Consider the following 27,807-nt stretch of genomic DNA (forward strand, 5'->3'; position numbering starts at 1 on the left):
CCGAGCTCCGTTCTCGGGTGGCTGGGAATCGCCTGGTGGGTTCCAGCCCCAGCGCTACCTCACTGTGCTCTGGGCCTCTGTGCGGCTGCGTGTGGTTGTTAGCAGAGTTCTCTTCTGCTTCTTCTTGTCACAGGCTCCCACAAGCAGGGCCTTTTATGGCTGGCCAGACCCAGTTAAAAGATTAGATCCAGGACCTAGACAGTGGGGAGGGACTGGGAGAAAATTCACAGCTCCCTCTCTGGAGCTTAGAGGAGCCTGGTGCGACCCCCCCAGCGCAGAACAGTGTAGGGGGGAGTTCAAATCTGGATTGGAGCGTCATGCCCTTCTCTGCTTTCCTGGCTCGCCCTGCTGAGAGCAGCTTGTGCTCTGATGGGGCACCCCACTATTATTATGTATAAGTAGGTAGCACCTGGGGCCCCACCCAAGGTCAGGGTGCCCCTGTGCTGGGTGCTACACACATACACCATTCCACCTCCCCTCCTGTCAAACCGTGAGCCTCCTTCCACCTTTGGTCTCACAGCCCTGCACTGAGCTCCCTCTGTCACCACGTGTCAAGGTTCCTTCCCCACTCTGAACTCTAGGGTACAGATGTGGGGACCTGCATGAAAGACCCCCTAAGCTTATTCTTACCAGCTTAGGTTAAAAACTTCCCCAAGGTACAAACTTTGCCTTGTCCTTGAACCGTATGCTGCCACCACCGAGCGTTTTAAACAAAGAACAGGGAAAAAGCCCACTTGGAGACGTCTGCCCCCAAAATATACCCTCAAGCCCTACACCCCCTTTCCTGGGGAAGGCTTGTTAAGAATCCTCACCAATTTGTACAGGTGAACACAGACCTGTACTTGAGAAATGCTGGTCTCCCCTATGAAATCTATATACTATAGGGTAAAAGCACACAAAGGACCAGGTTTCACAGTCCGGGACGCATTTTTCAAGGCTGTGAATTTGATAGGGCCCTACTGATAATCAGTGATCATATAAATGTAGAATTGACATCTTGGGGCTTCTTGTTTAGTGCATCCAAATCAAGGACGCTCGCATGAAAGGGTTTCTCTGGCTGTCAGCCCTGCAGACTCAGCCTGGGATCTGAGAGTCAAGCTGGGTTCCTTCCTCCTCAGGCCTCATCTACATTAAGAAAAATTCCCTCCTCTGAGCACAGTTCCTTCAAAGCACTCTCACCTGTGCTGGCCCAGGGAGTTTACCGTCTGTAACATACAAACACCCAACAATTAATTCCAGTCTCGGCTTTCAATGCAGATTTGTTAGTTTCATTTATATTTAACAGTCAGGTGCAATAACACACCATAACCTGCTTACTCCACAGATCTTTCCGCACTTTGAGTTATTTCTCCCATTGTAAAGATGGGGAAACTGAGGCACTGATAGGTTAAGTGACTTACTCAAGGTCATGTGGGGAGTCTGTAGCAAGCTGGGTATGTATCTTAGAAACCCAGACTCGCAGTGCACTGTTTAAACAGCTGACCCTTGCTGCTTCCTTGAAGCTGCTTCAAGGGTGAGGACCTGACACCATGGGAGGCTCATGGGCAGGGGCTGGGGGAATCCATGGTGTGATGGCCAGAGATGCAGGAGCGTAGCAGAGCTCAGGAGGCTGTTTGCAAAGGAGCCCCGGGAGACTGAGCAGTTTGGAGGCTGGATCTCTGCAGACCCTGCTCAGGAAGGGTTTGCTGTGGCCAATGGTTTCCATTCTCCGTAGGGTTTGTATCTCTGCTGACCCTCTGGGTCCTCTCTCTCCTGCTTTGCTTATCACACTGATTGGCAGCTGTCAGTGCCCTGACAGCCAGAGATGATGCCATGGTCCCTGGGTCTTCCTCTGCTGAACTGCCTCTGAGAACAATCCTATCCTTTTCCCAGGGTCGTCAGGGCCACCTCTCATCCATTAGCAGTGACAGCCCCGCAGCGGCTTACTGAGTCCTTCCATACAGTGCCACCCCTGCACTGACAACCGGCTCCTGCGTGGGATGATGAAAAGCAGGAGAGTGCCCTGTCATGTACAATCCAGCAGCTTAATGGCACCTCTCCTGAGGCGTCTGTCTACTTAAGGGAGTGGTTAGAGCAGGGAACTGGGATATGGGTGTGACGGGTTCCCCCTGGAGTGCCACCTGGAACTGGGGTACCACTGAGCCTCCCTGACCCACCAGCTTGGGCTCCCTTTTACACTGTACTGCAGTGACAAGCTGCAAAGCCCTCTCTAGCCTGCATTTTCACCAGCATACATACAAGTAGAGACGCACCCAGCTGCAGTTATATGCAGACAGGCTCACTAACCAGCCCCCTGCATGTTAAGGCTTCAGCTAGGGCACCTCCCGGTTCCTAAGGCACACATCCCCTCTGGAGTGTAAACCCAGAATTATACCCTCTTGCGCTGCAATGTGGAGAGGCATATGTGACAGCCTTTTGCCACTGAGTTATGATTCCCACACAGTGGTTTTAGATAAAGCAAAAACAAGTTTATTAACTACAGAAGATAGATTTTAAGTGATTATAAGGCATAGCAAACAGATCAAAGCAGATTACCTAGCAAATAAACAAAACACTGAAGCTAAGCTTAATATACTAAAGAGATTGGATATGAATAGCAGATTCTCACCCTAAGAGATGATACAAGCAGGCTGCAGATTGTTAAGGGGCCAGCTGCACTGTCTTACAGCTTGCAATCCCCAGGTGTTCCATTCACAGGCTACATATCCCTTCAGCCTGGGTCCCGCACGTCCCCTAGTTCAGTCTTTGTTCCTCAGGTGTTTCCAGCAGTCTTCTTGGGTGGGGAGTCAGTGAAGAACCGTGATGATGTCACTCCCCTGCCTTGAATGGCTTTTGCATATGGCAGGAACCCTTTGTTTCAAAGCTTGGAAAAATACTGACATCCCAAGATGGGGTCCAGCCCCAGGTGACCTGGTCACATGTCCCTGTGGAGTCACAGCAGCCACCCCCCACTGGCTGTTCGGAGCATTCACAGGAAGGGGGGAAGAGCACCCGGGCGTCCTGACTCCCATGCCACCCCTCGCTCTGTTAGACCCTGTGTCCCTCCGGTCGGGGAGAAACAAACTGGCCTTTATTGAAGCATTCCAAAGACAGCCCCAGAGATTTCAGGCTCATGAAGCACTGGGTACAGGCATCACCTCTGGAAACACTGCCCGAGTGACTCTGGAGAGTGGAACACCGGCTGGGCCTAGCGTGTCATTGGCGACATTACTGTGTCTTTCAGGAAGCCCCTAACTAACCATGATGGGGACTGGCTCCAAGAAAAACCCAGAGGCCGTGGTGGCTCCGCAGCCGGTCAGCACCGCGATGCCTGTGGGCTCCATGGAGAACGTGACCAACACCACGAGCCTGAGTGACAGCAAGGAGGACATATTTGCCAAGCTGAAGGCCAAGTTCATGAACGAGCTGAACAAGATTCCCCGTGAGTAGCTGGCGACCGGCCCCGCCTCCAGCATCCCTTTCTGGGCAGCCCAGACAGAGCTCGGAGGGGATGGGCCACTGCATCTGCTCAGCCCAGGGTAGCGAGAGCACGGCCGGGCAGCCCTCACAGACACGGGCGAGATGGACGGGGCCTCGGCATCAGTTACTGGTCACTGAATCCCTAGGGGGGAGCCCGTGGGGAGTTACCAGGGAGGGACTGTGGGGGGGAGTCAGTGGGGAGTTACCATGGAGGGATTGTAGGGGGGGAATCAGTGGGGAGTTACCATGGAGGGACTGTGGGGGGGGGAGTCAGTGGGGAGTTACCATGGAGTGATGGAGGGGGCAGTCAGTGGGGAGTTACCATGGAGTGACTGCGGGGGGTGGGGGGAGTCAGTGGGGAGTTACCATGGAGTGACGGGGGGGAGTCAGTGAGGAGTTATCATGGAGTGACTGAGGAGGGGGAGTCATTGGGGAGTTACATGGAGTAACTGTGGGGGGGAGTTACCATGGAGTGATGGGGGGGCAATCAGTGGGGAGTTACCATGGAGTGACTGGTGGGAGGAGTCAGTGGGGCGTTACCATGGAGTGACGCGGGGTGGGGGTGGGGGGTCCGTGGGGAGTTACCGTGGAGTGACTGTGTGGGGTGTCAGTGGGGAGTTACCATGGAGTGACGGGGGAGGCAGTCGGTGGGGAGTTACATGGAGTGACTGTGGGGGGGAGTTACCATGGAGTGATGGGGGGTAGTCAGTGGGGAGTTACCATGGAGTGACTGGCGGGGGGAGTCAGTGGGGAGTTACCATGGAGTGACTGTGGGGGGAAGTTACCATGGAGTGACGGGTGGGGGAGTCAGTGGGAGTTACCATGGAGTGACTGCGGGGGGTGGGGGGAGTCAGTGGGGAATTACATGGAGTGACTGCGGGGGGTGGGGGGAGTCGGTGGGGAGTTACCATGGAGTGACTTGGGGAGGTCAGTGGGGAGTTACCATGGAGTGACTGGGGGGAGTTACCATGGAGTGACTGGGGGGGTGGGGGAGTTAAGTGGGGAGTTCTCATGGAGTGACTGATGGTGGGGGGTGTTTACATGTGGTGTCTGGGGTGGGGCAGGGCGGAAGGGTTACCATGTGGCTGGTAGCGGACCAGCCTGGCCAGTTTTTTTGTGGCTTTGCTAGTTGCCAGAAAAATAATGTAGTCTGCCATGTTTTTTTACATGGGTCGAAAGGTTTGCATGATTATCACAATGCACTGGGATATCTAATGTTAAAAGTTTCTGTGTCTAGCTAAAGATGTTGCGGTGTTCCCACTCCCACAGTGTAAGTAAGAAAGCGATGTTATCAGTCCTATCTGTAGGTGTTCTCTCTCTAGATACTATAAGGGGCTATTGAAATGGGGGAGAGCTGCAGAGTTGCCTTGTGGTTGGGAGTTGGGCTTGCAGCAGGCTCGCCTTGTGAGGGGGGTGCTGGGTTTTTTGCATTTCAAAAACCTAAGGGGCAGGTGGGAGGAAGGGAAGTTACCTTAGAGGGACTGGGGTAGTGGGGAGTCAGAGTGCTCAGTTCCAGGATAAATGCCATTTAGCGGCCAGGGGAGGGGCTGTTGCAGGGTAATTTCACATCACGTACCGTGTTATCACCGGGCGAATGGCAGAGTTCCCAACTTGCCTTGGCCTGCAAAGCACGGTAGATGTGTGTGCCCCTGTCAAAGAGCGTGCGCAGGCCCTGCAGTGACAAACGCCCTGTATAACCCAGGGGCATTTCTGAGGCCTTGCACCGGGCGCGTGCTGGCTGCTGGGGGTGTGGCTGTGGCACAAGGGTGATCGTGTGGCTGGCGTTGTTTTGTGCACAGTGCCTCCCTGGGCCCTGATTGCCATCGCTGTGGTAGGCGGCCTGCTCCTCCTCACCTGCTGCTTCTGCATCTGCAAGAAATGCTGCTGCAAGAAGAAGAAGAACAAGAAGGAGAAGGGCAAAGGGATGAAGAACGCCATGAACATGAAAGACATGAAATCGGGGAACCAGGTAAAACGCCCCTTGGTAAAGGCTCAGTCGGGTCCCTTGAGCAGAGTGTTAGAAAGCGCCTGCTTGTCATTTTGACCGAGGAAACAACAAACACAGTCATTTATTCCTAAAGCAGCAGCAGAAGTGTGCAGTTCCTCAGATACAGGGAGTGAAGGTAACCCGCTCAGCTTTCACCTAGAGCAGGATTTGAACCCCAGGGACCTCTGGCGCTACGAGCATGAGCTAGGGCGAAAGCAGTAATGGCATCAAAGTGATGCCGTAGCAGATTGGTACCACCAGAGGGAGACAACGCTCCCCAGCTGTCCTAGGGTGGGTTACGTTCCCATAAGGCACTTGGGAAGGGTTTATCCAGCGGGAGGAGTTAGTTATAGACACTGGGTGGGAGAGGCATAGGGTCATCCCCTCTGCAGTACGGATGGCGGTAGGGAGGGGGGGTTGGGTTGCTTTCCTAACTAGAAATGGGCCTCGGGTGCAGAATTTGGATCCAGGTTTTTTTGACCTTCCCCATACACGCAGGGTTTCAGACAGAGGGAGTCATGTGCCGCAGAACAACAAGTTTATTGAACCTACCGACTCATGAACAAAGCTAGCCATGAAACATGCCAGCAGATGGCGTGCTTTACATGACCTACCATTTTACATTTGTGCAGTCTTCTTTATAGCCATGTCTTGAATCACACGTTTTAATTTAGACCCACCCCTGTCAATAGCACTGTTTCCCCCAAACTTAGAGGACACACGGGAGATAGCCACAGGAATCAGGAAGTTACACAGGGCTCTTTGCTCTTCATATAAATAAGCTCTTGATCAGTGGAGTTTGCGTCTCTGTTGTCAAGGAATGGAAATGCATCTCCTGTTCTTTATTATTTGCCACAACAACTGTCTCACGTTCCCCACAGGATCGCTGACTGCTTCTAAAGCTTAAAGACATCGGAGAATCTGACTGGTATAAAGCAGCAGATTGCGTTATCTGAATCACCATTCATAAGTTTCAGGCCATTTAAGTATTTCTTTACCCCCTATTTCCTCCCATTTCGTCTTTGCTTTTAGTTATTCTCACATTTTAAGGATCAGCCCCTTCAGGGGAGATGCTGGGATGAGGATGAGGAGCCTCCTTAAGAGTCAAAGTTCAGGATCAGTGATCACCCAGCAACATGATCAAACTGCAGACAACTCAAGTATATAAAGCATGACTGGGAATATCACAAAAACAGGGTGTCTCATGAGATTTGGGCTGGAAAGCCAGGGAGAGCAGCATTTCTTGAGGCATTTTAGTGCTTCAGATAATGGTCATAGCTGCTAACCAGAAGAGCAGAGTGAGGTGCATGAGACTCAAAAGTTCCAGGGGGAACACAGACTCCAAACATTCAGGCTTCCAACAGATATGGGTCAGGTTTGGTTCTAGGAGCTGGCAAAAGTTGAAGAACAGGGTCATAACTTGTCTCCAAACCGCTTCATCGGCCCTTCCGGGAGAACATTTATGGCTAGAATAAGAGGAACACCAGATGCTCACTTGGTCTGTGGCACCCCATAAACAACGCCCACAGGTGCTGGTGGATCATCTGCTGACTACAGCTGCTGCAGAATCATCCCTCCACCCCACCCCCATTTTGTGTACTTTCCCTTATGAAAATAAAGTGCCCAGTGAGTTTTCATGAGAACCCATGAGTTTCTTGGGGGGGGAGGGATAGCTCAGTGGTTTGAGCATTGGCCTGTTAAACCCTTGAGGGGGCCATTTAGGGATCTGGGGCAAAAATTGGGGATTGGTCCTGCTTTGAGCAGGGGGTTGGACTAGATGACCTCCTGAGGTCCCTTCCAACCCTGATATTCTATGATTCTTCCAGGGTGGAATCACACACCCCCAGCCCATGTGTCCTTTTCCTTTTCATTTAGGGAAATGGTGAAGCAAGTTCCATGGGAGTCCCATGGTCCCAGACTGGCATGCCCTGGCCTTACCTCCCTGCCCCCTCCTCAGCAGTGCCAGCCAGCAGCGAAGCCCCAGCACAGCAGGAGTTGCCCGCAGCAGCAGGGCCCACAGCCTGAGTTCTGCCAGCTGGTGTGAATCAGGCCCCAACAGGACTGGCTGACCCTATTCAGATGGGAAGTTGGAAGCTGTAGAGAAACTGGAGGGCAGATGGGATCCCAAGGGCCTGTTTTATGGCAAGCCCTATTTACAGATTGGTCTGCACCACATGCCTCTCAGACCTGGGCTAGAGCTTTCCAGTCAATCAGTCATTCCCCTTTCAGCTGGCATCTGCAGCTTGGAGCTATGCCGTTGGCCTTGCTGGTGGCAATCAGTCCACCAACTATCAGAGGGGTAGCCGTGTTAGTCTGTATCCACAAAACCAACGAGGAGTCCAGTGGCACCTTAAAGACTAACAGATCTGTTAGTCTTTAAGGTGCCTCTGGTCTCCTCGTTGTTTTTGTTTTAACCAATCCACCGTGGCAGCGGATCCTTGTAGCAATCCAGCAGGTCAGCCATGTGGAGCCTGGGTCACGGGAGAGGCTCCAAATCCCCACCCCCCTTCCAGCCAGGTCCTTTGGAGGTGCCCAGCCCGACATGCGGGGCAGCAGGCTGGGACCTGAGCATTTTATAGCCCATACTGTTGGCATCTTTGCATTTGCAGGAGGCATTTTAGTGAGGTGCAGCCCAGGGCTCACTCCTCTGGGGTTGGCGAGTCTTATCAGGGCTTGATCATTGGTGACTGAATGCCTCAGTGAACTGCTTCTTCAAGCTCTGTGCATTTACCTGCTCTGTTACCAGTGGCATCCCCCAACCCACATCACTGTCCCTTCTACTTAGACAAGCAGAGGATGAAACCTAGGAGGTGATCACCACCCCCCATGTATCTAGGAAGACACTTGTAGGGCCAGCCTGGCAGGTGTGCAGTAGGGAATGGTGCAAGGTGCCTGCCCCACCATGCCAATTTGTGGCCCTTGTGCATCATCTGCTAGTACCCCTAGGAATCTGTGCTGCCCCCATAGGATGCGGAGGGGACCTGAGGGTAACACATGTTGCATCCCAGGGGTGCGTGGGTGCAATGGCCCTGCTTAGAGCTCTGAAAGGGATTGTTTCTCCTGGAGTTCTCCCTTGGCTGACGCGGCTTCCCATCGCCCCACGGCAGGCCGGAGCCTTAGTGACACAGCCTAGCTCCAGAGCACTAAAGGGAGGTGCAATGCCTGGAGCGACGGTCCTAGCACCAGGCAGGAGGCTGCTTGGTATGAGGCAAAGGCTGAGAGTCAGTGCAAACCCAGGGCTTGCAGCGACAGGCTGATGCATATACAAAGGAACAGGGGAAAAAGCTATTGCCAGGCACTCAGCTGCCATGACGGCACGGGCCTGATCTCAGCCAGAGCACAGCTCCTCAGGATGGCCCACAGCTGGGATGGGGAATCCAAAAGGGCTGAATAAACAGCTGCCCATCGTCATTATGCGCTCCATGGAGCAGAAAGCAGGCCGGGCTGCTCTGAAGAGACAGATCTCGGCCACCTGAGCTAAAGGAGAATCTCTGCTGGGGACAGCACTAGTAGCTGGGCTTGTATCCATCAGCCAGGGGAGACGCAAGCATGCACACTTAGCCAGGATGTCACAGTGACTTCATTTTCTCATCCTTTTCATGTCAGTTTCCTTTCTCCACCCCCCTCCGTCCCGGGTTATATAGCAGGGTATTGTGCTGTCCCGGTAAATGTGTTATCTTTGTGAGGAAAATCATGTTCTCTCTCTCTCTCTCTCTCTGTGCTTCCTGTGCATTTGGTTTCCAGAGAAACACTGGACTGGTAGCAACTACAGTGGCTTTGCTGGGCACTTTTCCATTAAAGGGAAAGTTGAAATTGGCTTGTTTCAGATACATGTAACGAGGGCAAAGTGCATAAATGGGCACCCCCCCTTTTAGAGATTGGCTGATTATGTACAAAATCAATGTTGGTGCTGACAAAACTTTCCAAATTCACTGCTTGAAAGTAGAGCCCACTCCAGCGTGCACACTCAGCCCGGGTACGGTGTGCCTTTAAGAGGGTGGAGTCTGTTGTTTCTCACGCGCATTGGGTGTTGTTGATTATCTGTGTGGTGGTTGTCTCTATAATGTCCTTCTCTTCCTTCTCTGTGCTCTCGTTGTCCTTCTTCTGTGTTGTTCTGTCTCCATGTTCTCTGACTAACCTGGATGGCAACTCATGGTAGGTGGCAAAGTGAATGTCGCTTCTCTGTCAGCCATGCAAAGGGGCGGGGGGTATGGGGATTTGTCCAATGCACCAATTAGCTCCAAAGCTTATGCCCGGCAGGCCCAATGCATGTTGAAGAGCTCTCCAGGGAGAGTGGGCAGTTGGGGCTCCAATACATCCACTGCTATCCAGGAAAATCGTACAAAGCCCCATTTTGCAAAACACAGGCTACAAGTTGTGTCTGAGGCTAAGATCTGGGAGGTCAGAGGGGAACTCCCCAGCTGAGCTATGGCTCTGATCCCATGCCTTATTCACGTCTAACAGATCATTGCCACATCGCTCCTAGACACCTCCTGAATAGATTAATATGTAGCAGATAATTTATAACTGGAGGGATGGGCCAGCGGTTTGGGCACCAGCCTGGGGTTTAATTTCCTGCTCCGCTACACAGTGTTGGCCCTACGTTCCCCTGCAGGTAGGTGGGTGCCTGTAGCCTTTCCTTGGGGCTCTTACTCTAGTCCTTTACCTCAAGGGCCTATCTCCATTCCCCTTCCTGGCCCGTCTGCAGGGAGGCCATGCCCTCCATCCGCCCAGGGCCGCTCCCTCTGTTCTTGAAGGTCTTGTCCCGATAGCCTCTCTGCCTGAGGATGTGCAGGTGTACTCAACTGGAGGTATTTTTGTTAGCAGTGTCTGCGGATCCGTGCCTATGCCGTACGTCTTCTTGTGCTCCAGTACAAGGGCGTCTAGGAGGAGTGGTCCCGTGCCCCTCCAGCTCCTTCTCCACCCCCTGTGGCTCGAGACAGAATTCTGTAGTGTCTGCTACCTTGCTGCTTTACTTGAGTTGTTTTTCATTTTCTTAGCATGATTTCTTAGCTTAGGGAGAGGAGGTTCCCCCTTCTCCCCTTTTCACACCTCAGGCCCTCTCAACCAGTGGCTTTCCTGGCAGCTTATGCCCAAGACCCCAGAATTCAAGTCTTGTCAGCCCCATGATGGGTGTGACGCTGGTAAGCCAAGTGCCAGCTCTGGCCAAGGCCTAGGCATCAGCTGAGAACTGACAAACTCACAGCTCACATGTGTGTTAGTATTGTTCAAAGTAGACGTTAAAATGTATAAGAATGTGTTTAAACTTCATGGAAAACTGGTGGGATGTTGCATGCATTGTTGTCACTTATCTGTGCCCTGGTATAATGTGATGGCAAATGTCTGCGTTGTATGTACCCCTGTAACTAAGTAACCCATCAAACAAGAAGGAAGCCTTGTGTAATGCAAATGAAGAACTTGAACCGGAGAGTGCTAATTCCCGTGCATGGAAAGCAAATGGGCACTCTGTGTGAGATCAAAAATCAAAGCCTTTGTTAAGTGCATTCCTTCCCCGCCACCTCAATGAAGAAGGGACGTGCGTGGGAGCTGTTACTGGCAGCTTGGCTTCTGTGAGAAGAAGCAATAAATATGGATACAAGGAAAAATTCTTCATCTCTTGGCTGTTTTGATTCTAACAGAGCAGAAAACTGAAGAAGGAGGTGGAGATCCCCAGAGTTATCCTGGGTAGCCCTGAAAGACTTTTGGGAAACTGGCAGAACACTACATCTCTGCTGCCTTTTGACATTATAGACTGTGACTCACCTGTACATATATTTTTACCTGCTTTAACCTGGGAGCAAGGAGACCACATCTCCTGTTGAAGCTCCTATCAATCACGGTACCAAGGCACTGACGCCTCCAAGGAAGGCTTCTTCTGCAAAGCCGCGCACTGAAAAGCCCACCACCAAGCAGCAAACGATAGACCCGTTGGTACCAGAATTGGACTCTTCCAAACAGAAGGACTCCTTGAAGCGGAAGGACTCTTTGAAGAAACAGTATCACCTAATACCATCTACCTTCAGCCGGTCCTCTCCAGAGCAAGTGGGTCCACTGTCTCCAGTACCACTAGAGGTGTTTCACCCAGAGGAGTCATCCCCAGGCTCACTGGTGCTTTCCCGGTTCCTCGTTCACAAGGACCTTCAGGTCTTGGAGGAACCAAGTCCCCTGTGCTGAGGATACTGGCAGGACTTCCCCACCAGCACCTGCATAACAACTGGGACCAACACATCTGCCACAGCATCATATAAATGCTCACCCACCGGTACCATCACAATTGCCGGTTTGGCCCCCAGTACCAATCCAAGCCTGGTACTAGCTCCACTAGCTCCACCACCGAACGTGGGCGAGGACACTTTCTTTGATTCAGAGGTATCCATTCAAGGCTCCCCCACCTACCCATTTCACCCTCCCTCCCTTGACATTCCCTGAGGATGAGATGCCAGGAACCAGCCAATGCATGACCCATCAGCACTGGCAGGAACAGTTCTGGGGCCCTACTCCTTTTCCTTATGCCCCTCCCAAGAGGGCTTTTTTGAACCATTGGGCCCCTCGTGGGGACCAAGTCTACTGGGTGTCTTCGCCCAAGAGGATCCACCAAGATTCTTGGCCAACAACATCCTCAGGACCCTCCTCAAGAAGACCCACCATTGAAAACAGAGGAGGAGACACCACCATCCTCTTCCTCCCCAGATGAGGCAGCTATGCCCCCTCCACCATCCTACATGGATGATTCAAGGCCTTTGAGGACCCTCTGAAGCATGTAGTGGAGGCTTTACAGATTCATCTGGAGGAAGTCCAGGATCAGCCGCACTCGGCGGTGAACATCCTGCACGCCTCCCCTTAGGGCAGGGTGACCTAACCTGTCAACCAGGCCCTACTGTCACCAGCCTGTGCAGTGTGGCAGACTCCAGCTGCCATCCCACCCATCTTCAAGAGGGCCAAAGGTTTGGAGCACCTGTTCTCCTATCCCACCCCTAACTCTCTGGTCGTCAACACTGCCGATGAGAGAAGTAGTCAGTGTTGCTTCACATCAACACCAACTGATAAGGAGCTTAAATGTCTGGACCTTCTAGGTTGTATCAGCTACTCAAAGGCCTCCCTTCAATTCAGAGTCACCAACTATCAAGCCCTGATGGCGAAAGATGTCTTTACAAATTGTTCTAAATGTTCCCATTGGACTGATTTGTCACCTCAGGACGAGAGAGAGCCGTTTCCAGCTCTTATTACAGAGGGTCGGACAATCACGAAGGTGTTGCTGCAGGCTTCCCTTGATGTGGCACATACAGCCTGGTGTTCTGTGGCTACTGCTGTAGTCATGCCCTGTGCCTCCTGGCTCCAGTCCTCCAGCCTGGCCAGGGAGGTACAAAACACGAAGACCAGCCCTTCAAAGGGCCTAAACTTTTTATTGATGCCATGGACTTAAGGCAGCATTGTGATCTCTTGGCACACATGCACCATCTATAAAGAGAAGATACAGCAAACCTCGGACAACGCAATGTTCATGTCCTGTGTACTCTCAGGCCCCCAAAGATTCATTGAGCTGCCTAGAAAGAGGCCCAGACTGCATAAGAAAGGCCCGTCTTCCACCATCACCTCTCAGTTGGCTACCTCATCCAAACAACCATCTTGACCCGTTAGTCAAGGACCAAAAGCTCTCCCCATCGGATCTTCAGCTGCATCAACCCTCCATCCACCCACCCTCCCTATGGGGACAGTTTGCCCATTTTCTCCCTTTCTGGGAGCACGTAACCTCAGACAAATGGGTACTGGAGGTGATTTTGATGGGCTACTCCATCCATTTCAGCTCCATGTCCCCCTCCCCTCCTCCTCCCCCTGCCAATTCAGGGACGCTTCTCATGAGGGGCTCCTAAAGCAGGAGGTGAAATCCATCCTGCAACTGGGGATGATTAGAACCTGTTCCCTCGGACTTCGTCAGAAAGGGATTCTAATCCTGGTCCCAAGAGAAAAGTAGAGTGGTGACTGATTCTGGACCTTTGGATTCTAAATACTCCGTATTCATGTGCAGCATTCAGGACACTCACCCTTGCAGGAGTTATTCCATCATTAGATCCCGGGGGCTGGTTCGTCACCTTCGATGTTGCCATACACTCAGAGCACTGGCACTTCCTCAGATTTGTAGTGGGCACCAAACACTACCGGTACCGTGTCAATTGCCCTGAGAGCTTTAAGAAGGTCTTCTCCATCGTAGCAGACCACCTTTGGCAGCTGGGGGAAATCATCCCCCCCTATTGGGGACTGGCTCCTCAAGGGTCGTTCTTTGCACAAGGTGCAGTCCGCTACCAAGCAGGCCCTAGCCCGTTCCCACTTCCTGGGCCTTCACCCCGTATAGATCAATCGCCTTGGATACTTGTGTAACGCATAGGCTTCATCAGCGCCGCCCTAGACTCTGTGGCAGCCAGATCGTATCTACCTGCAGACAGGTTTGCCACGATGTCCAGCCAAATCTCCACGCTGCAACAGAGCTCACGAACTGCAGTGAGGGCTTGCCTCCAACTGCCAGACACGTGGCAGCCTGTACTTTTGTAACTCCCATGCAAGACACCGCTTCTGGTCCCTTCAAGCCTGGCTCAAGACAGCCTATCCTCCCAACACACACAATGTGTCCAGAAGGTTATCAGTGCCTCTGATGGGACTCGTGTCCCTCGCTTGGTGGAAAAATCCTCAAAAACTGTGTGGGAACCCCCTTCTCACGCCCACCTTCTGCTCACATCATTACCATAGACACCCCACTCCTGGGCTGAGGCGCTCATCTCTAGGATAATACAGCTCAAGGCAGGTGGTTCTCCTCGGGAGTTGTTACTTCACAGCGACTTCTTCACACTCCAAGCAGTCCGTTATGCCATTTGGTCAGAGTGATATTAGGCAACTGAGCAGACATAAACCACCAATGAGGAGCAAATCCCGATCCTTAAGCAAAGACTTGGTAAAGCTGTGGAACTGGTGCAGAGCCCTTCAAATAGATATTTCAGCAGTTTGTCTGCCAGCACTGCAGAACACCATTGTACATTCATTGAGCAGATTCTTCCATCAAGACCATGAGAGGGAACTGAATGATTCAGTCTTTTGTAAGATCTGCCTTACCTGGGGTCTTCCGCAGGTGGACTGTTTTATGATGCCTTTCAGCACGAAATGCTGATATTTCTACTCAAGAAGGTAGATGCTCTCTGTGCCCCTTAGCTTCGATGTCCGCTATACACCTATCCCCCCATTCTCCTGCTGCAGAGTTCTGAAAAAGTTGAAACAAGAGCAGTGATTAGTCTCAGAGCCCAGGCATGGCCAAGACAACTATGGTTCCTGATCCTGACTCGTCTTTCGCTGTGTCTGCCTCTTCGCCTCCCTCTGTTGATGGACATCCTGACACAGGAGTTGGGCTGTACAACCCACCCCAACCTCTCATCACTACACCTCAAGGCCTGGCTCCTCGATGGCTTCTGGGCTTAGAGCAGGAGTATCCTCCTGCAGTCCAGACAGTTCTGGTGAATAGCAGGAAGCCCACCACAAGAAAGACTTCCGTGCAGAAGTGGAAGCGTTTCTGGATTTGGTGCTCTCGTTGCTCCATGTCCCCTGCCAAGTCTTCACTTGACTGCCTGTTAAACCTGAAATTGCTGGGCCTCTCCCTGAGTTCGGTGAAAGTTCACCTAGCTGCTCTCACAGCATTTCACAAGTCAGTTGAAGGATTCTTAATCTTCACACATCCTACAACTGCAACACTTCTAAGGGCCTCCTTAATTTGTTTCCTTCAGTGCAGGAGGCTGCTCCACTCTGGGACTTCAATTTAGAGGGAACCCGTCCGTTCCTCTATCTGCTCTTCAAGACCATTCCTCACGGCCAGGAGGGTAGGTGAATTAGGGGCCACCATACTCAGTGTTCTGTCCTGAGAGTTACCCTGTGTCCCCACCCTGGTTTCCTCTCTAAAGTTTCATCGGCGTTCCATATTGGTCAGGACATTCAACTACTGATCTTTTATCCTAGGCCTCAGTCTTCAAGGCAAGAGGCCAGTCTCCATACTCTGGACATAAGAAGAGCTCTGGCCTTCTACCTACACAGGACTGTACCTTTGAGGGTTTCTACCTACACAGGACTGTACCTTTGAGGGTTTCCCCCAAGCTCTTCATCTTCTTCGCCGAGAGGATGAGAGGTCCCTCAGTTTCTACCCAGAGACTATCTAACTGGGTTTTGGGGTGTATTCTGGCATGCTATGAGTGCATCCCCTCCTAAAGTCAGTGCTCATTCCACTAGGGCTCAATCCATGCCCACAGCCCCCCGAGAAAGGTCCTCTCAAGGACTGGTTCTCCCACCGCTATGCCTTGGTATGTGCCTCCAGACATTGGTGAAGCTGTTTTAAACTCTGCACTGAATCCGCCTCCTCAACACCCACCTCCTCACTGAGGTACTGCTCTGGAGTCTCCTTTCGTGGAGCACCCATGGGGACAATAACTCCAAGAAGAAGGGGAGGTTACTTTCCTCGGACAGTAACTGGAGTTCTTCAAAATGTTTTGTCCCTGTGGTTGCTCCACCAACTGCCCTCCTTTCCCTCTGCTTCCGGGTCCTACCATACTGTGAGGTTGTGAAGGAACTGGTGTGGTGTGGGTCCACTCCTCCCTATACACCCTCATACGGAGCATGAGGAGGAGTATGGCGCAGGCGCAGACCCGCAGACACTGCGAATGAAAAGATCTCTAGTCAGGAGTGCCCGAGTGCACGCACATCCTCCCATGGAGTACTCACCGGGACAAGACATCTCAAAGAACTCCAGTTATGGTAGGAAGTAAGTAACCTCTCCCTCCCCTTTATGTCTGGCCAGTGCTGACCACCCGGGGGCCTCCTGCTTTGCAGCGGCTTCTCCCAGGCCTGCTTCCCAGTCAGTGCTGTTATCTGTAACAGATCCATTACTTCCCAGCCATTGCTGTGCTGCCAGGGCTGCACAGCCATCATGGCAGCTAGATCTCAGGTCCTTCTGCTCCCAAAGCTCACTTTTGTTCAGGCTCCGGTTACCCATTAGAGCAGGGTCTTGCTGTCCCTCCAGTAGAGGGCAGTCGTGTCTCTGGGGAGTCTGCTGAACGGAACCCCAGTTCAGCCTCCTGCCTCCTCTCAGTCGGTGACACTTGTGCATGAATTCTAAAGCTGGGAATCCCCGAGGCACCGAGCCGGGGAAGAGCTGTGTGTGTGTGATCGGCCGGCCGTGTCCGAAGCCTCGTAGCTGAGCAGGCAGGCTCTGTGTCTTCTGCAGAACAAACAGGACGATGACGACGCGGAGATGGGCCTGACGGAGGGAGAAGGCGAGGAGGAGGAGAAGGAGCCAGAGAACCTGGGCAAGCTGCAGTTCTCGCTGGACTACGATTTCCAGGCTAACCAGGTGACATGGGCAGGAGAGGGGCTGGGACACGGGGAGGTTGGGGAAGGAGGGCAGGGCAGTGTGGGAGGGCTGTGAGGAGAGGGTCAAGTGAAGGACTCAGCCTTGGAAACTCCAGCCGAAGAGCGTGGGGGAATGCCAGGCTCTGAGTGGCACAGTTGCCTGCAAAGGGCAGAGATGTGGGGAGGGAATTTATCCCCACCATGATTGTCCCACATGCCCTTTGAAAGGGTCCCTTCTAGCACTTCCCAAGCACCCTGGGATGTGAGGAAGGGGAAGATGGATGGAACGTGCCTCTCCACAGGGCCCTGAGCCCAGAGCTGGCGGGCCCACTATCAGCACAGAAAGAGCACCGTCTGTGGGAATGACACCGCTTAGCAAGCGATCTCCTGGCCCCAGCTGCAGCAGGGTGTCGGGGAGGGTGACCAAGCTCATCCCTGACTGGCCAGGGGCAGAGGGAACGTGGAGCTGGAAGATCCACTGGGGATCTTTTCCATGCAGTGGGGAGTGGGAGCGGCGTCTTGCTGAGCCGTCTCACTGAGGAAACATCCCTCTTCCCCCTCCAGCTGACGGTGGGCATTCTCCAAGCGGCCGAGCTCCCGGCACTGGATATGGGTGGCACCTCGGACCCGTATGTCAAAGTCTTCCTGCTTCCGGACAAGAAGAAGAAATACGAGACCAAAGTGCAGAAGAAGACCCTCAACCCGGCCTTCAATGAGACTTTCGTCTTCAAGGTGAGACCCTTCCCAGTTCACTCAGCACAGTGGTCCCCAGCCCCAATTGCTAGACCCCACTCTGTCCTGCAGGGGACACTTGTCCTGGGTTCTATTCCTGGGTCTGCCATTGCCATGGCGTGTGACCATGAGGAGCCCCTTAGCCTTGCCGTTAAGTCAGTCTAATACTGTCAGAAGGGCAGAACTCTTGTCTATCTTCCAGCCAGGGATGTGTCCCAGCCTTCTGCCCCTGCCCCCACCATGCCCCAGTCAGGAACTGCAGGAGGATCTGCACCTCCCCTGGTGGAGGGGCTGCCCCTAGTAAATAATTTACCAGCATGTTGAACGAGAACCAAGGCAGTTGCCCAGACCCATGGCCCGCATGACGTGCAGCTGTGTGGCTGAGCAGTGCTATTGCTCTGACACAGCAATTCTGGCCACTCATTGCAAGAACCGGTGAAGGGGTCCCAGCCATAGTCACTGCGGTGCATGATCACTTGTCGGATCCTTCGTCAGCCAATCAGATCCTTCCTTACACCAGACCCCATGTCGCTATGGCAATGGTTTGCAAGGGTCCTTCTTCATAATAGGTTCCCTACCAAGAGCTGGGTGGGAAAACCTTGGTGATGGCCATCTACGACTTTGATCGCTTCTCCAAGCACGACATCATTGGGGAGGTCAAGGTGCCCATGAACACAGTGGACCTGGGCCAACCCATTGAGGAGTGGAGAGACCTGCAGGGCGGTGAGAAAGAGGAGGTGAGATGGGAGTTCAAGGAGCGGGGGCGTCTGGCCAGCAGGAGGTGGCTTCAGAAAATGTGCTCAAAGGGTCAGGATTTGGGATCATCAGGCAGCTGCTGTGCTTTCAAGGTCACCCCAGGAGGGGGGCTCCTTATAAGTGTTGTCTTTGCAGTTGAGTATTGGTGAGAGGGGGAGAAAGAGGATCCATCCTGCAATGAGAGATTGATAACCTGCAGGAGAGTGGCTTAGTGGCGGGAGCAAGGGACAAAGAGTCCTGGGGTCTATTCCCAGCTCTGGCAAAGGAGTAGGGTCTCGCAGCTAGAGAAGGGGACTACATGTTAGGACTCCTGGGTTCAATTCCAGGTCCACCATCGCCATGGTGTGTGACCTTGGGAAGTCACTTAGCCTTGCTAAGTCAACATAGTGCTTATGGAGCTCCCAGGAAATGGGAGGCTCCATTGATTAAGAAAGAAGTGGTGGGGTCATGTGGCTGGCAGTCAGCAGAATGGGGTTTTAGGTCTGACTTTGCCATGTCACTGCCCCTCTGTGCCTTGGTTTCCTCAGTTGCACAGTGGGGTTAATGATAGTGACGCACCTCACAGGAAGGTTTGCGAGGCCGAACTCAGCACTGTTGGTACAGTGGTCTGACAGCAGGAGCTGGTAAATACGACACTGTGTGTCAGTCCATGTGCAGCTGGGGAGCTCTGTAATGGGGAGACACTCGGATTTAACACGGGCTTTGGCTGTGCCCTGAGACCTGCACTTAACTCAGGTCCTGCTGCCCACTGCAAGGTGTCTTTCTTGTGCAAAAGCCCTGTCTTAAATCTGGTAAAAACTGCTAGAACTGATCTGGCTTCTCCCACCAGCTGGGGACTGGCGCTGTCACAGACCTCCTGCCGGCCTGCACCAGCGATGCAGCACAGTGTCTGATGCAGGGGTTAGCTCGATGGGTGAAGGGGTTCTTGGATCTCCTCCCATGGTTTCCTGAGGGATTGATTCTCAGTGCAAGTATCCCAGGATACCAGGGCATGGAAAGGCACTGACCTCTGCTTTTCCGCTTGCTCCGCAGCCAGAGAAGCTGGGAGATATCTGCATCTCGCTACGGTACGTGCCCACCGCCGGGAAACTCACCGTTTGTATCCTGGAAGCCAAGAACCTGAAAAAGATGGACGTGGGGGGTCTCTCAGGTAAGAGCAGAGCCACCTTCCAGCACCTGATGACCCTTCTGAGCCAGCCCAATCCCGCTGCTGACTAACACTCCCCAGGTAGAATTCCTGCCCAGGGCTCAGCACCTTTAAATCAGAAACCCGGCTCCTGAGTGCTGTGTCTCGTGGGGTTATGGAGTCATAGAGATTAAGGCCAGAAGGGACCACACAGATCATCTAGTCTGAGCCACCCAGCACCCGCACCCTAAACCAAACAACCTAAATTAGCTCTGAGTCTTCCAGCCGAGAGGGGACTGGACTGTTGTGTGCCACCAACAGAGAACAGGGGGGACTGACGTGCACCAGTGCGCGAGGCCCCTGCAATGGCAGGGAACTGATTATTTGAGGGAGACCCAGATAATCCTGGCCAGTGACCCATGCGGTGCAGTCAAGCATCTGAGAGAGAGAATGATCGATGCCAGCTGAGAGCCCTGGCTCACCCCACCCAATGTCCCGTCTCCAGCTATGGCCATCCTTGCTGCTTCAAAGGATGGAGACCACTCCCCCGCATACACTGGATTTGGGGGGGGGGGGTATTCCTCCCTGATGCCTGCAGGCAACTGGCTTGAAGCATGAGCTTTAGGAACAGAGGGTCTGAGAGCTCCCTCTGCAAAACAGTGCTCCAGTGGCTTTCATCTTGTTGTCTTGAGGCCATCACCTCTGCGGGTGGCTGCCCCCCAGCCCCAAGGGAGGGAGCGGGTCTTGCTCCCAGTGTGCCCTTTGACTTTCTGTGGGGCTAAGCTCCCCATTGCCTGTGTACGCACTGACCCCAGTGCAAAGGAACGTGGACACGGCTCGCTCTGGGGTCAAGGAGTCCCTGAGACACAGGAATCAAGCCCAGATGGTCATACAGGAGCAGCGGTGACGTACAGCTTCCATCACGGCTGCCCGTCTTCCTGTCTGGACCCGAGCTGTCTGCTAGATTGAAGAGCCCTGTGCTCGCAGGTATCTTCCCACCATGTAGGTACTTAGCAGTAGACAGATAAATGGCGTCTGCTTATTGTTCCTGCTCACTCCTGATTTGACCGCAGGTCACTACATTGCATGATGCACTCTGCCTGCTCATACCCCCCAGTCACAGATAAACCCAGCCTGGCTACCCTGCCCTCTAGGGTCCCTGCATGCCTGCATGCCCACAAGTAGGGCTGGCTCTGACCTTTCCTGCTTTGGGTTCTCCCTGCAGATCCATATGTGAAGATCCACCTAATGCAGAATGGCAAGAGGCTGAAGAAGAAGAAGACCACTGTGAAGAAGAAGACCCTGAACCCCTACTTCAATGAGTCCTTCAGCTTCGAGATCCCCTTTGAGCAGATACAGGTTCCCATGCCGAGATTCTCGTCTTGGGAGGTTTGGGGTGGGGCATAGAGATGAGTGAGTGACAGCTCACATGACTGAGTTGTGAGCCTCTGATTGGAGGGATGAGACCCTTCCCCCATGACATCCACCCATACAAGGTGACCACCCAGGCCTTCAGATGATCTAGACACACCCACCCCCTGAGCAGCGGAGGAGATGGGGAGATGGGAGCCGGCACTGGGCTGGAGTTTCATACATGCTAGTACTGAGCAGGAGCTGAGCTCCTCCAGACTGACATGTCCCTGCTGTGTAATGAGGGTGGCTGCTTTGAACGCAAGAGGCAGTACAGAAAGCCAGAGTTTACGCTGGGCAAATGCTGCCAATATCACTGGGGCCTGAATGTCAGAGTCACTGGGTGCCTGAGGCTCCCATTGGCCTCGGCCAAAGCCGTGGCTGCTCCATATCTCTGCAAATGAACCCCCTTGTTGCAAATTACAACCACTCGTCCTTAGCCCCCTGCAGCGAGGGTCACTCCCGCCAGTAAGGTCCAGCCCCACCTTCAGCAATAACCAATGCTAACGGCAGCCAGCGGGCGGAGGGGCAGAGCTAAGGGACAAAGACACTGGTGCCGGTCAAAGCTGGGCTCGAGGAGTGGCCCTGTGCTGTGGTCTCTCAGCTGCTCCAGGGCCGACCTGCCAGGTTCCAAGCAGAAAGCTGGGTTTTCCCCTGGCCTGCCAGCCTTGCAAACCCCCGAGCCGGGGTCTGAGGCCAAATGTCTCAAAGGAGGGACCTAAAGCTAAGCACCTAAATGCATATTTAGGGCCCTAAGCAAGTCAGGCTGGGTCCTTTTCGCCTCTTGCTTCATCGCCTGTAATGAAAGGCTCATGAATGACCCCCCCATCCCCACTGCCCTCAGTGACCCCCACATGGCCCCAGTGTTTTCATCCACTGCCCTTGGAGACCACTGTGCCCACTGCCCTTGGCAGCCCCCATGCGGTTCTGGCCCCTTTGCCCTCTGGCCTTGGTGAACCCCATCACAGCACCAGGCCCTTCACTAGTGACCCCTGCACAGCCCCATCCCCTTCACACTCTGCCCCTGGGGCCCCCAGCACAGCCCTGGCCCCATCATGCTCTGACCTCAGTGACACCCTTCCCTGCTGCAGCCATGTTACCTTTAATGGTGTGCAGAATGTAACCAATGGGACTCAGGCCTGCTCTCCACCAGCTTGTGGCCTGGTATAACGCTGCTGGGGGGTGGGGGGGGGCATTTTTTTTTACTGAAATAGTTACCCCAGCACAAGGCCTAGCAGGGGTGCAGCTATTCCGGTGTGACGGTGCCTTCACGCAGCAGCAGGTTTAGCGATGCTGGTATTGGCACCTTTATAATCGTATCACTGCACCCATGCGAGGGAGTTCGTACCACTTTAACTGGACCAGTGGAATTAAAATGGTGCAGCATTTGGGTGGGGAATAAGCCCTTAGCTGCACTGGCTCTGCCTAGCTAGAGGAAAAGGACCAACTTGCTTCAGATGCTAAACTCGGACATGGGGCACAGGTGTTCTGCCGGTATCACACAGCCCCTTTTCAGGACAGACCTGCCCCTGTAATATCCATTGCCCCTAAAATGGGAAGGGAGAGCTGTCTGAAGATACAGGGTGAGCTTTGCCTAGCTGCCTGGGGGAGCTGGGAACATGATTCCCTGGGAACAGGTACTCAGATCCATCAGGCATCACTGGACAGGTTGGTACCCATCTCCCAGCTGCAGGGGAATCTTGGCTCCAATAGATCCCCACTGGGTTCTCAGCGGCATGGGGCCATTTTGCAGCTGTGATGCTGGTAATAACACAGCGTTTCCATGTGCCCCAGAAAGTGCAGGTGGTGATCACCGTCCTGGATTACGACAAACTGGGGAAGAACGAAGCCATCGGCAAAGTATTTGTTGGCTCCAACGCCAGCGGCACGGAGCTGCGGCACTGGTCCGACATGCTGGCTAACCCCCGGCGGCCCATCGCCCAGTGGCACTCCCTGAAGCCGGAAGAAGAGGTGGACGCATCGCTTGGGAAGAACAAATAGGAAGCTCCATAGCCCAGCATAACCTACGGACATTCTAAGCGACCCAGAGCTATCGATACCTCAGTTATGTAACCTTTGGTTTTTGCTTCCGTTTTCTTTTAAGCTGCAGTACCCTTTGGTTGCTGTGGAAGGGTTTCCAGACAGTCCTGAGCGCTGTCAGGGGAAATGGTGAAAGACAGGGATGGTTCTTTTCATTCTGCAAAGTCGCTTCCTTCCGCTGCATGTCTCATCGTTTCTACGTGCTGTTCTTTGAAAGCGTAAAGCCAGCTTCTGCCGTGGGTCCCAGAGGTGCCAGGCCGTGGCAGGGCATCGTCTTCCTTTCTCTTCGGTTTTACAGTGGGACCTTCAAACCTTGTGCGAAGGTGACAACTGAGCCTGAACATGTGAGTTGACCAGATACACTGTGCTTGCTTTGGGGATACATACAGCTGGACTAGGCAGGTCAGTGGAGAAGAACTGTGATGAGCAGCTCGGCAACTGCTTTGACTCCCATCAGCCACCCAGAGAAGTGAGAGGGCAGCCACGTTGGGACTGGAACATCCAAGGCTCCGTCGAACATCTTAAGATTTAGTTTCTTCTGGTGCGACAGGTGCATTGCTGGGCATACAGACCCTGGGCTATTGCCACCCCGTGGCACCTAGGTAGGGTATTGAACCTTGCAGCCCCCCCCATGTGATTGCCAGAGAAGGGGAGCTGTTACACGGCGGGTGCATGTCTTTGATAACTGAACGTTCAATCTCAGTGCAGGACAGAGCACAAAAGAGTCTTGGTTTTGAAAAACGGCATCATGGGATGTTTATGCAAATGACCATTGCAAGGCAGGCTTACAGTAGCAGCTGGACTTGAGAGGGGCCCACCCAACCCAAGGTTGATTTACCAAAATGGCTGATTAAAGCCATCTTTGGAGGGTAAATGACATCTTAAATGAAAGCAGCTCTGGGGTGATTTGCATACATGTCCCATCATGCCTTGCACTACTGTACATCTTCTGACGATGCACGACCTAAAAGCGTACAGAGCCAGATGCGTCCCAGGGGAGGGTTTTAGGTACAAGGTCTTCAGAACTCCAGGCGAGAGGGTGGAGCTGGGGTGTTAGTGAGGCAGGTGCAAATCCCTCCTGCTGTTTCTGCCAGTGTGGCCGCCTGTGACCCAATGCTACTGAGTTACTCAGTGAGCGGCTCGAATGTGGTGCTGGAGCTGCTGTGTGACTAGAGTGCTCGCTCCAGCCTTCCTGTTGAGGCTGTTCCACCTTAATTAACTGTTACTTGGGCCCCAGCAACGTCAGAAGCTGTCTATAGCTCAGTGGTCTGAGCCAGCCCCTGAGATGTTGGACATGCTGATTTAATTCCTGCCTCTGCTTGCTGAGAGGAAGAGTCGGTTAAGTGCTCTTATCCTTGTTCTTGCCTGTGGAAGCTTGGCCGGGCCCACCCAAGGGTTAAGATCGCTCTGTAGTCCAGTGGTTAGTGTACTTGCCTGTGTGAGCCTAGTGCCAGTCTCCCCTGTGCCCCCTAAGAACAGGTTTGGACAGGGATTTCCTCCCTCCCAGGTGACTGAGGTAGGGGGGCAGTCCTTGTTTAAATCCCATCTCCTTTGCAGGAGCCATTGTCTTCCTGGGATGGGGGTCAGTCCCTGGGATGTGGGCCAATTAATATTTAAGTAAAACCAGACCCCCTCTGAATCAGAATTAAGCCTCAAACCTGGATTGCCTACACCCCAGCCGCAGAGCATAACCACAGGGCTACAGGGGAACTCACTGCAGAAAGGTCTCAATCTCCCCGGGTGAAGTTGTTCCACTTTAGAGTTACAATTAATTCAGTAGGTACTGGGCTATACAGGGAAAGAAGGGAGCTGTGTGTCAGTCCCTCACTAGCCCAGTGGTTAGGGGACGTGCCAGGCATGGTGAGGCTGTGAGTTTGTGCCCAAAACACCGTGGCCTCAGCGAAATGTTGTGGTTATAAACTCTGCCAGTGGGGCACTCCCCCAGTAGCTAATGCAGCCAGAGCCCCACCTTTGTGGCCCTGACAAGGGCGTAGGGCACTGGAACCAGGCTCTCCCACACCCCAGCTTGGGCCTTAACCTCTGGGCCTGAGGGAATTGCCCCCCAATCTCCCCCCTTGACGCTGTTCCACGCTGTAGCTGGGCCAGAGACCCAGCCCAAGCAGTGACTTTCTCGCCCAGTAGTAGTGGCCCTCAGCTGGGCTGTAGGCGTGTCAGGTTTAAGCCCCTATCTAGATACTGTCTGGACTTCCTGAGCTAGGCAGTGCCCTCACGTGGGGGCGTGTGCCTGCAGGGCTTTGCTTCCTGGCACAAACGAGACTTTCCACAGCAGGCACCACAACCCCGCCAACACAGCCCAGAGGCTGGGCTGCTCCAGCAATGGCTGCCATCAAATCTGAGTCAGCCTCAAACTTGGCTCTCCCACTCTCCAGGGGCTGAGCCTAACCCCGGGGGAAGCCAGGCCTTGAGGCTCTGGCACCCACTCTCTGCCCTGTGGAAGCTGTTCCACGTCATAGTGTTAACTAAGCATTGGGCTGGAAGAGGAAGAAGGGCAGTTGGGACGGTCTCGGGGCCCAGAGTTGCTATGAAGTCTGGGGCAGCTGGGCGTTGTGGGCTAACAGGAAGCCTGGTAAATGCTAGCCAGGAGCACACCCAGGCTGAGAGCCAGCTCAAACACTGTGTGTCTGGCTTTGCCATGAAACCCCTTGAGATAATCTCAGTCGCTGGTGCCCATGGGGTGGATGAGTAGCTGGCCTGGGTGGTGGTGGGGTGCTCTCTCACCCCCTTCCAGCATCGTACACAGCTAAGAGGGGAAGCACGTCGGCTAAGAGAGACTGAATCCATTCCAAACAAGGACCAAAGGGGCCCCAAAGGCCAAACTATCTGCTGCTTGCCACAAGGCCTGCTGGCTGATGAACCCGGTCCAGTTCCTTTGCCTCCCGCCAGATATAGGCCCTACACCCCCTCCCCCAAAGAGCAGTGAATGTCTTTTCAGGGGGCCAGGACTGGACCTATAAGGAAACAGGCTCACGTCCTGCCCCTCCTAGAGCGTTTCCTGAAGTAACAAGAAGAAACCACCCACCCTTCCCAATTCGGTCCACTCTGCACCTGAGAAGACCAAGCCAGTTTCCCATTTACTGGCTCTAAGGGGCCTTCAACGTTAGTGGCTTTGCTTTGGTTGAACCAGCGCGTTGGATGGTAGCATCTGATACGCATCCACACTGTGGTTTCCTTTCCTTCTGTGAGTCCAGTCCTGTTTTATTCTGGACCTTTTGCATAATATCCCTCAAAGGACCTCGCTGCAGCCCCGTGCCAGCCAGCTCTGGAGTATCCTTGCAAATCTCCCTGATTACCAGCTACGTTTTCCTGGCAATGTGGCTTGGCCTATGGAAGTGTCTTTCCAGGGAAAGTTGTGACTGGCCATGCCACTAGCAAATGTTCTAGGAGGACAGCTCCTGCCTGGGACTCTACCCAGGCTTTCCAGCCCAACAGCTTGTGGTTTAGAGAAGCAGACTGCAGCACCAAGCAACTGCTGACATACTTTTGTGAGTACGAAGAGCAAGGAGAGCCAGAGTAGTAAGCTTTGGTGTGGCCACAGGCATGGGCCCAGCAGTCCGGGACATCTCACAGGAGGTGGAATTCACCCATGCCCAGAGAGTCTAAGTCATGGGGAGAGGGGTGGACAGTTTCACACCCCTTACCTCCGAATACAATTGGGGAATGTTTCACTCCCAACCCCCTCTCCACCCTACTCTTTCCCTCTGACAATTATTGATCCTTTATTTGTACTCGTTCCCCCCTCTCCCACCCTTACCTTTTAAGTCTTGCTGGAGTTTCAATATTTAATCAGTAGGAGAGCTCCGTGCACCCATGAGCCTGGCAGTGGGGCAGTCGTACTAATGGTAACTAGGGAAGCGTACATTTGTTCCCAGTTCGAAGACCACGAGGTTGCAGGAGGGAGCCCTCATGGAGTTCTGGATCCATACATGAGCTTTAAACACAAGCCAGCCTGACTGCTGATCATATGGCCTTGCTGCACAACGGCAAAGGCCAGGAGGTCCAAGGAGCAGAGGTAGCGATTCCACACAGCGGAGCGTCTAAGCTCTGCACCCGGCTGTCTCAGAACTCCTGCTGCCTTCGCCTGACGGGAAAGTGAGCAAAGCAGCCCTCGGCGGGTTACAAGCATGGTCTAATGAGTGTCCCCTTTTCGTAAAGGGCGGTGCATATGCCTGCGATAGACACACTTGTACCACCCCCTCCATTCCAAAATTAGAGTTGGTCCAAGAAAGTGAAAGGTTAATGGGCTTTTTATGAACCAGGGTGACCTAATAAACACACCAGAGCTCAGTGAGTTAATGTACTCAGGAGAGTAAACCCAACATGCTCTGCTTTCACGCCAGGCCTTGGACTGTTGCCCCATACTACTTACTTCCATTGCTGGGGTCCCTAAATCAGCATCTAAGGCCATGTCCCACCACCGCCGGGACTATCGGTCAGTTTATTATTACAGACAATACTAAGGGTGTTAAAAAAACTCATGTCTGGGACTGGGGGAGAGAACATAATTGGGTGAGCAGAATGTGTGTTCAACATACCCGCCTTCGGATCAGCACAGGACACAGGCGGTGGGTGGGCCACAGGGGGGACAACACCCCCTCCCATTTTGCTCCCCGCTCCACTGGCTTCTATCAGGCGTCAACTCCTCTGGAGTGGACACTGCACCCCCGAAATCCAGTCCTGCTTGATTGAATTTGGCACATTTTTAACTTGGACTGTTTAAATGTGTGTGGGGGGAGAAGGGGGTGGGGACTGTGACTTTAACCCCCCCTTTTTAAGGGAAAAAAGCCCCCCCCCACGTACTCAAGCCATCTGAGCCACATCCAAAATCCCTTCTTGTATATGTAGTTATATATATAGCTCGCTACGACAACCAGCCAGCCTTGGTACCAATGCATGACAGATC

The 27,807-nt window shown here is 53.4% G+C and overlaps 1 protein-coding gene across 3 annotated transcripts in view; it reads left to right on the forward strand.

Moving 5' to 3' along the window:
• The window catches only part of SYT2 (synaptotagmin 2), a 187,938-nt gene extending 160,679 nt beyond the window's left edge, over positions 1-27,259 (forward strand). For 2 of the 3 annotated variants that reach the window (XM_074935839.1, XM_074935840.1), the window contains exons 3-10: positions 3,224-3,421; positions 5,259-5,428; positions 16,698-16,823; positions 17,387-17,554; positions 18,124-18,291; positions 19,343-19,460; positions 20,662-20,795; positions 22,641-27,259. In XM_074935839.1, the coding sequence (XP_074791940.1) occupies positions 3,241-3,421; positions 5,259-5,428; positions 16,698-16,823; positions 17,387-17,554; positions 18,124-18,291; positions 19,343-19,460; positions 20,662-20,795; positions 22,641-22,847 (1,272 nt within the window). In that variant the 5' untranslated portion in view covers positions 3,224-3,240 and the 3' untranslated portion in view covers positions 22,848-27,259. The remainder of the gene's footprint in view (positions 1-3,223; positions 3,422-5,258; positions 5,429-16,697; positions 16,824-17,386; positions 17,555-18,123; positions 18,292-19,342; positions 19,461-20,661; positions 20,796-22,640) is intronic. The other variant, XM_074935841.1, reaches the window with a different exon arrangement.
• The last annotated feature ends 548 nt before the right edge of the window (positions 27,260-27,807 follow it).

Source organism: Natator depressus, chromosome 21 (assembly GCF_965152275.1).
Source record: "Natator depressus isolate rNatDep1 chromosome 21, rNatDep2.hap1, whole genome shotgun sequence".
NCBI classification, from domain to species: Eukaryota; Metazoa; Chordata; order Testudines; family Cheloniidae; genus Natator; species Natator depressus.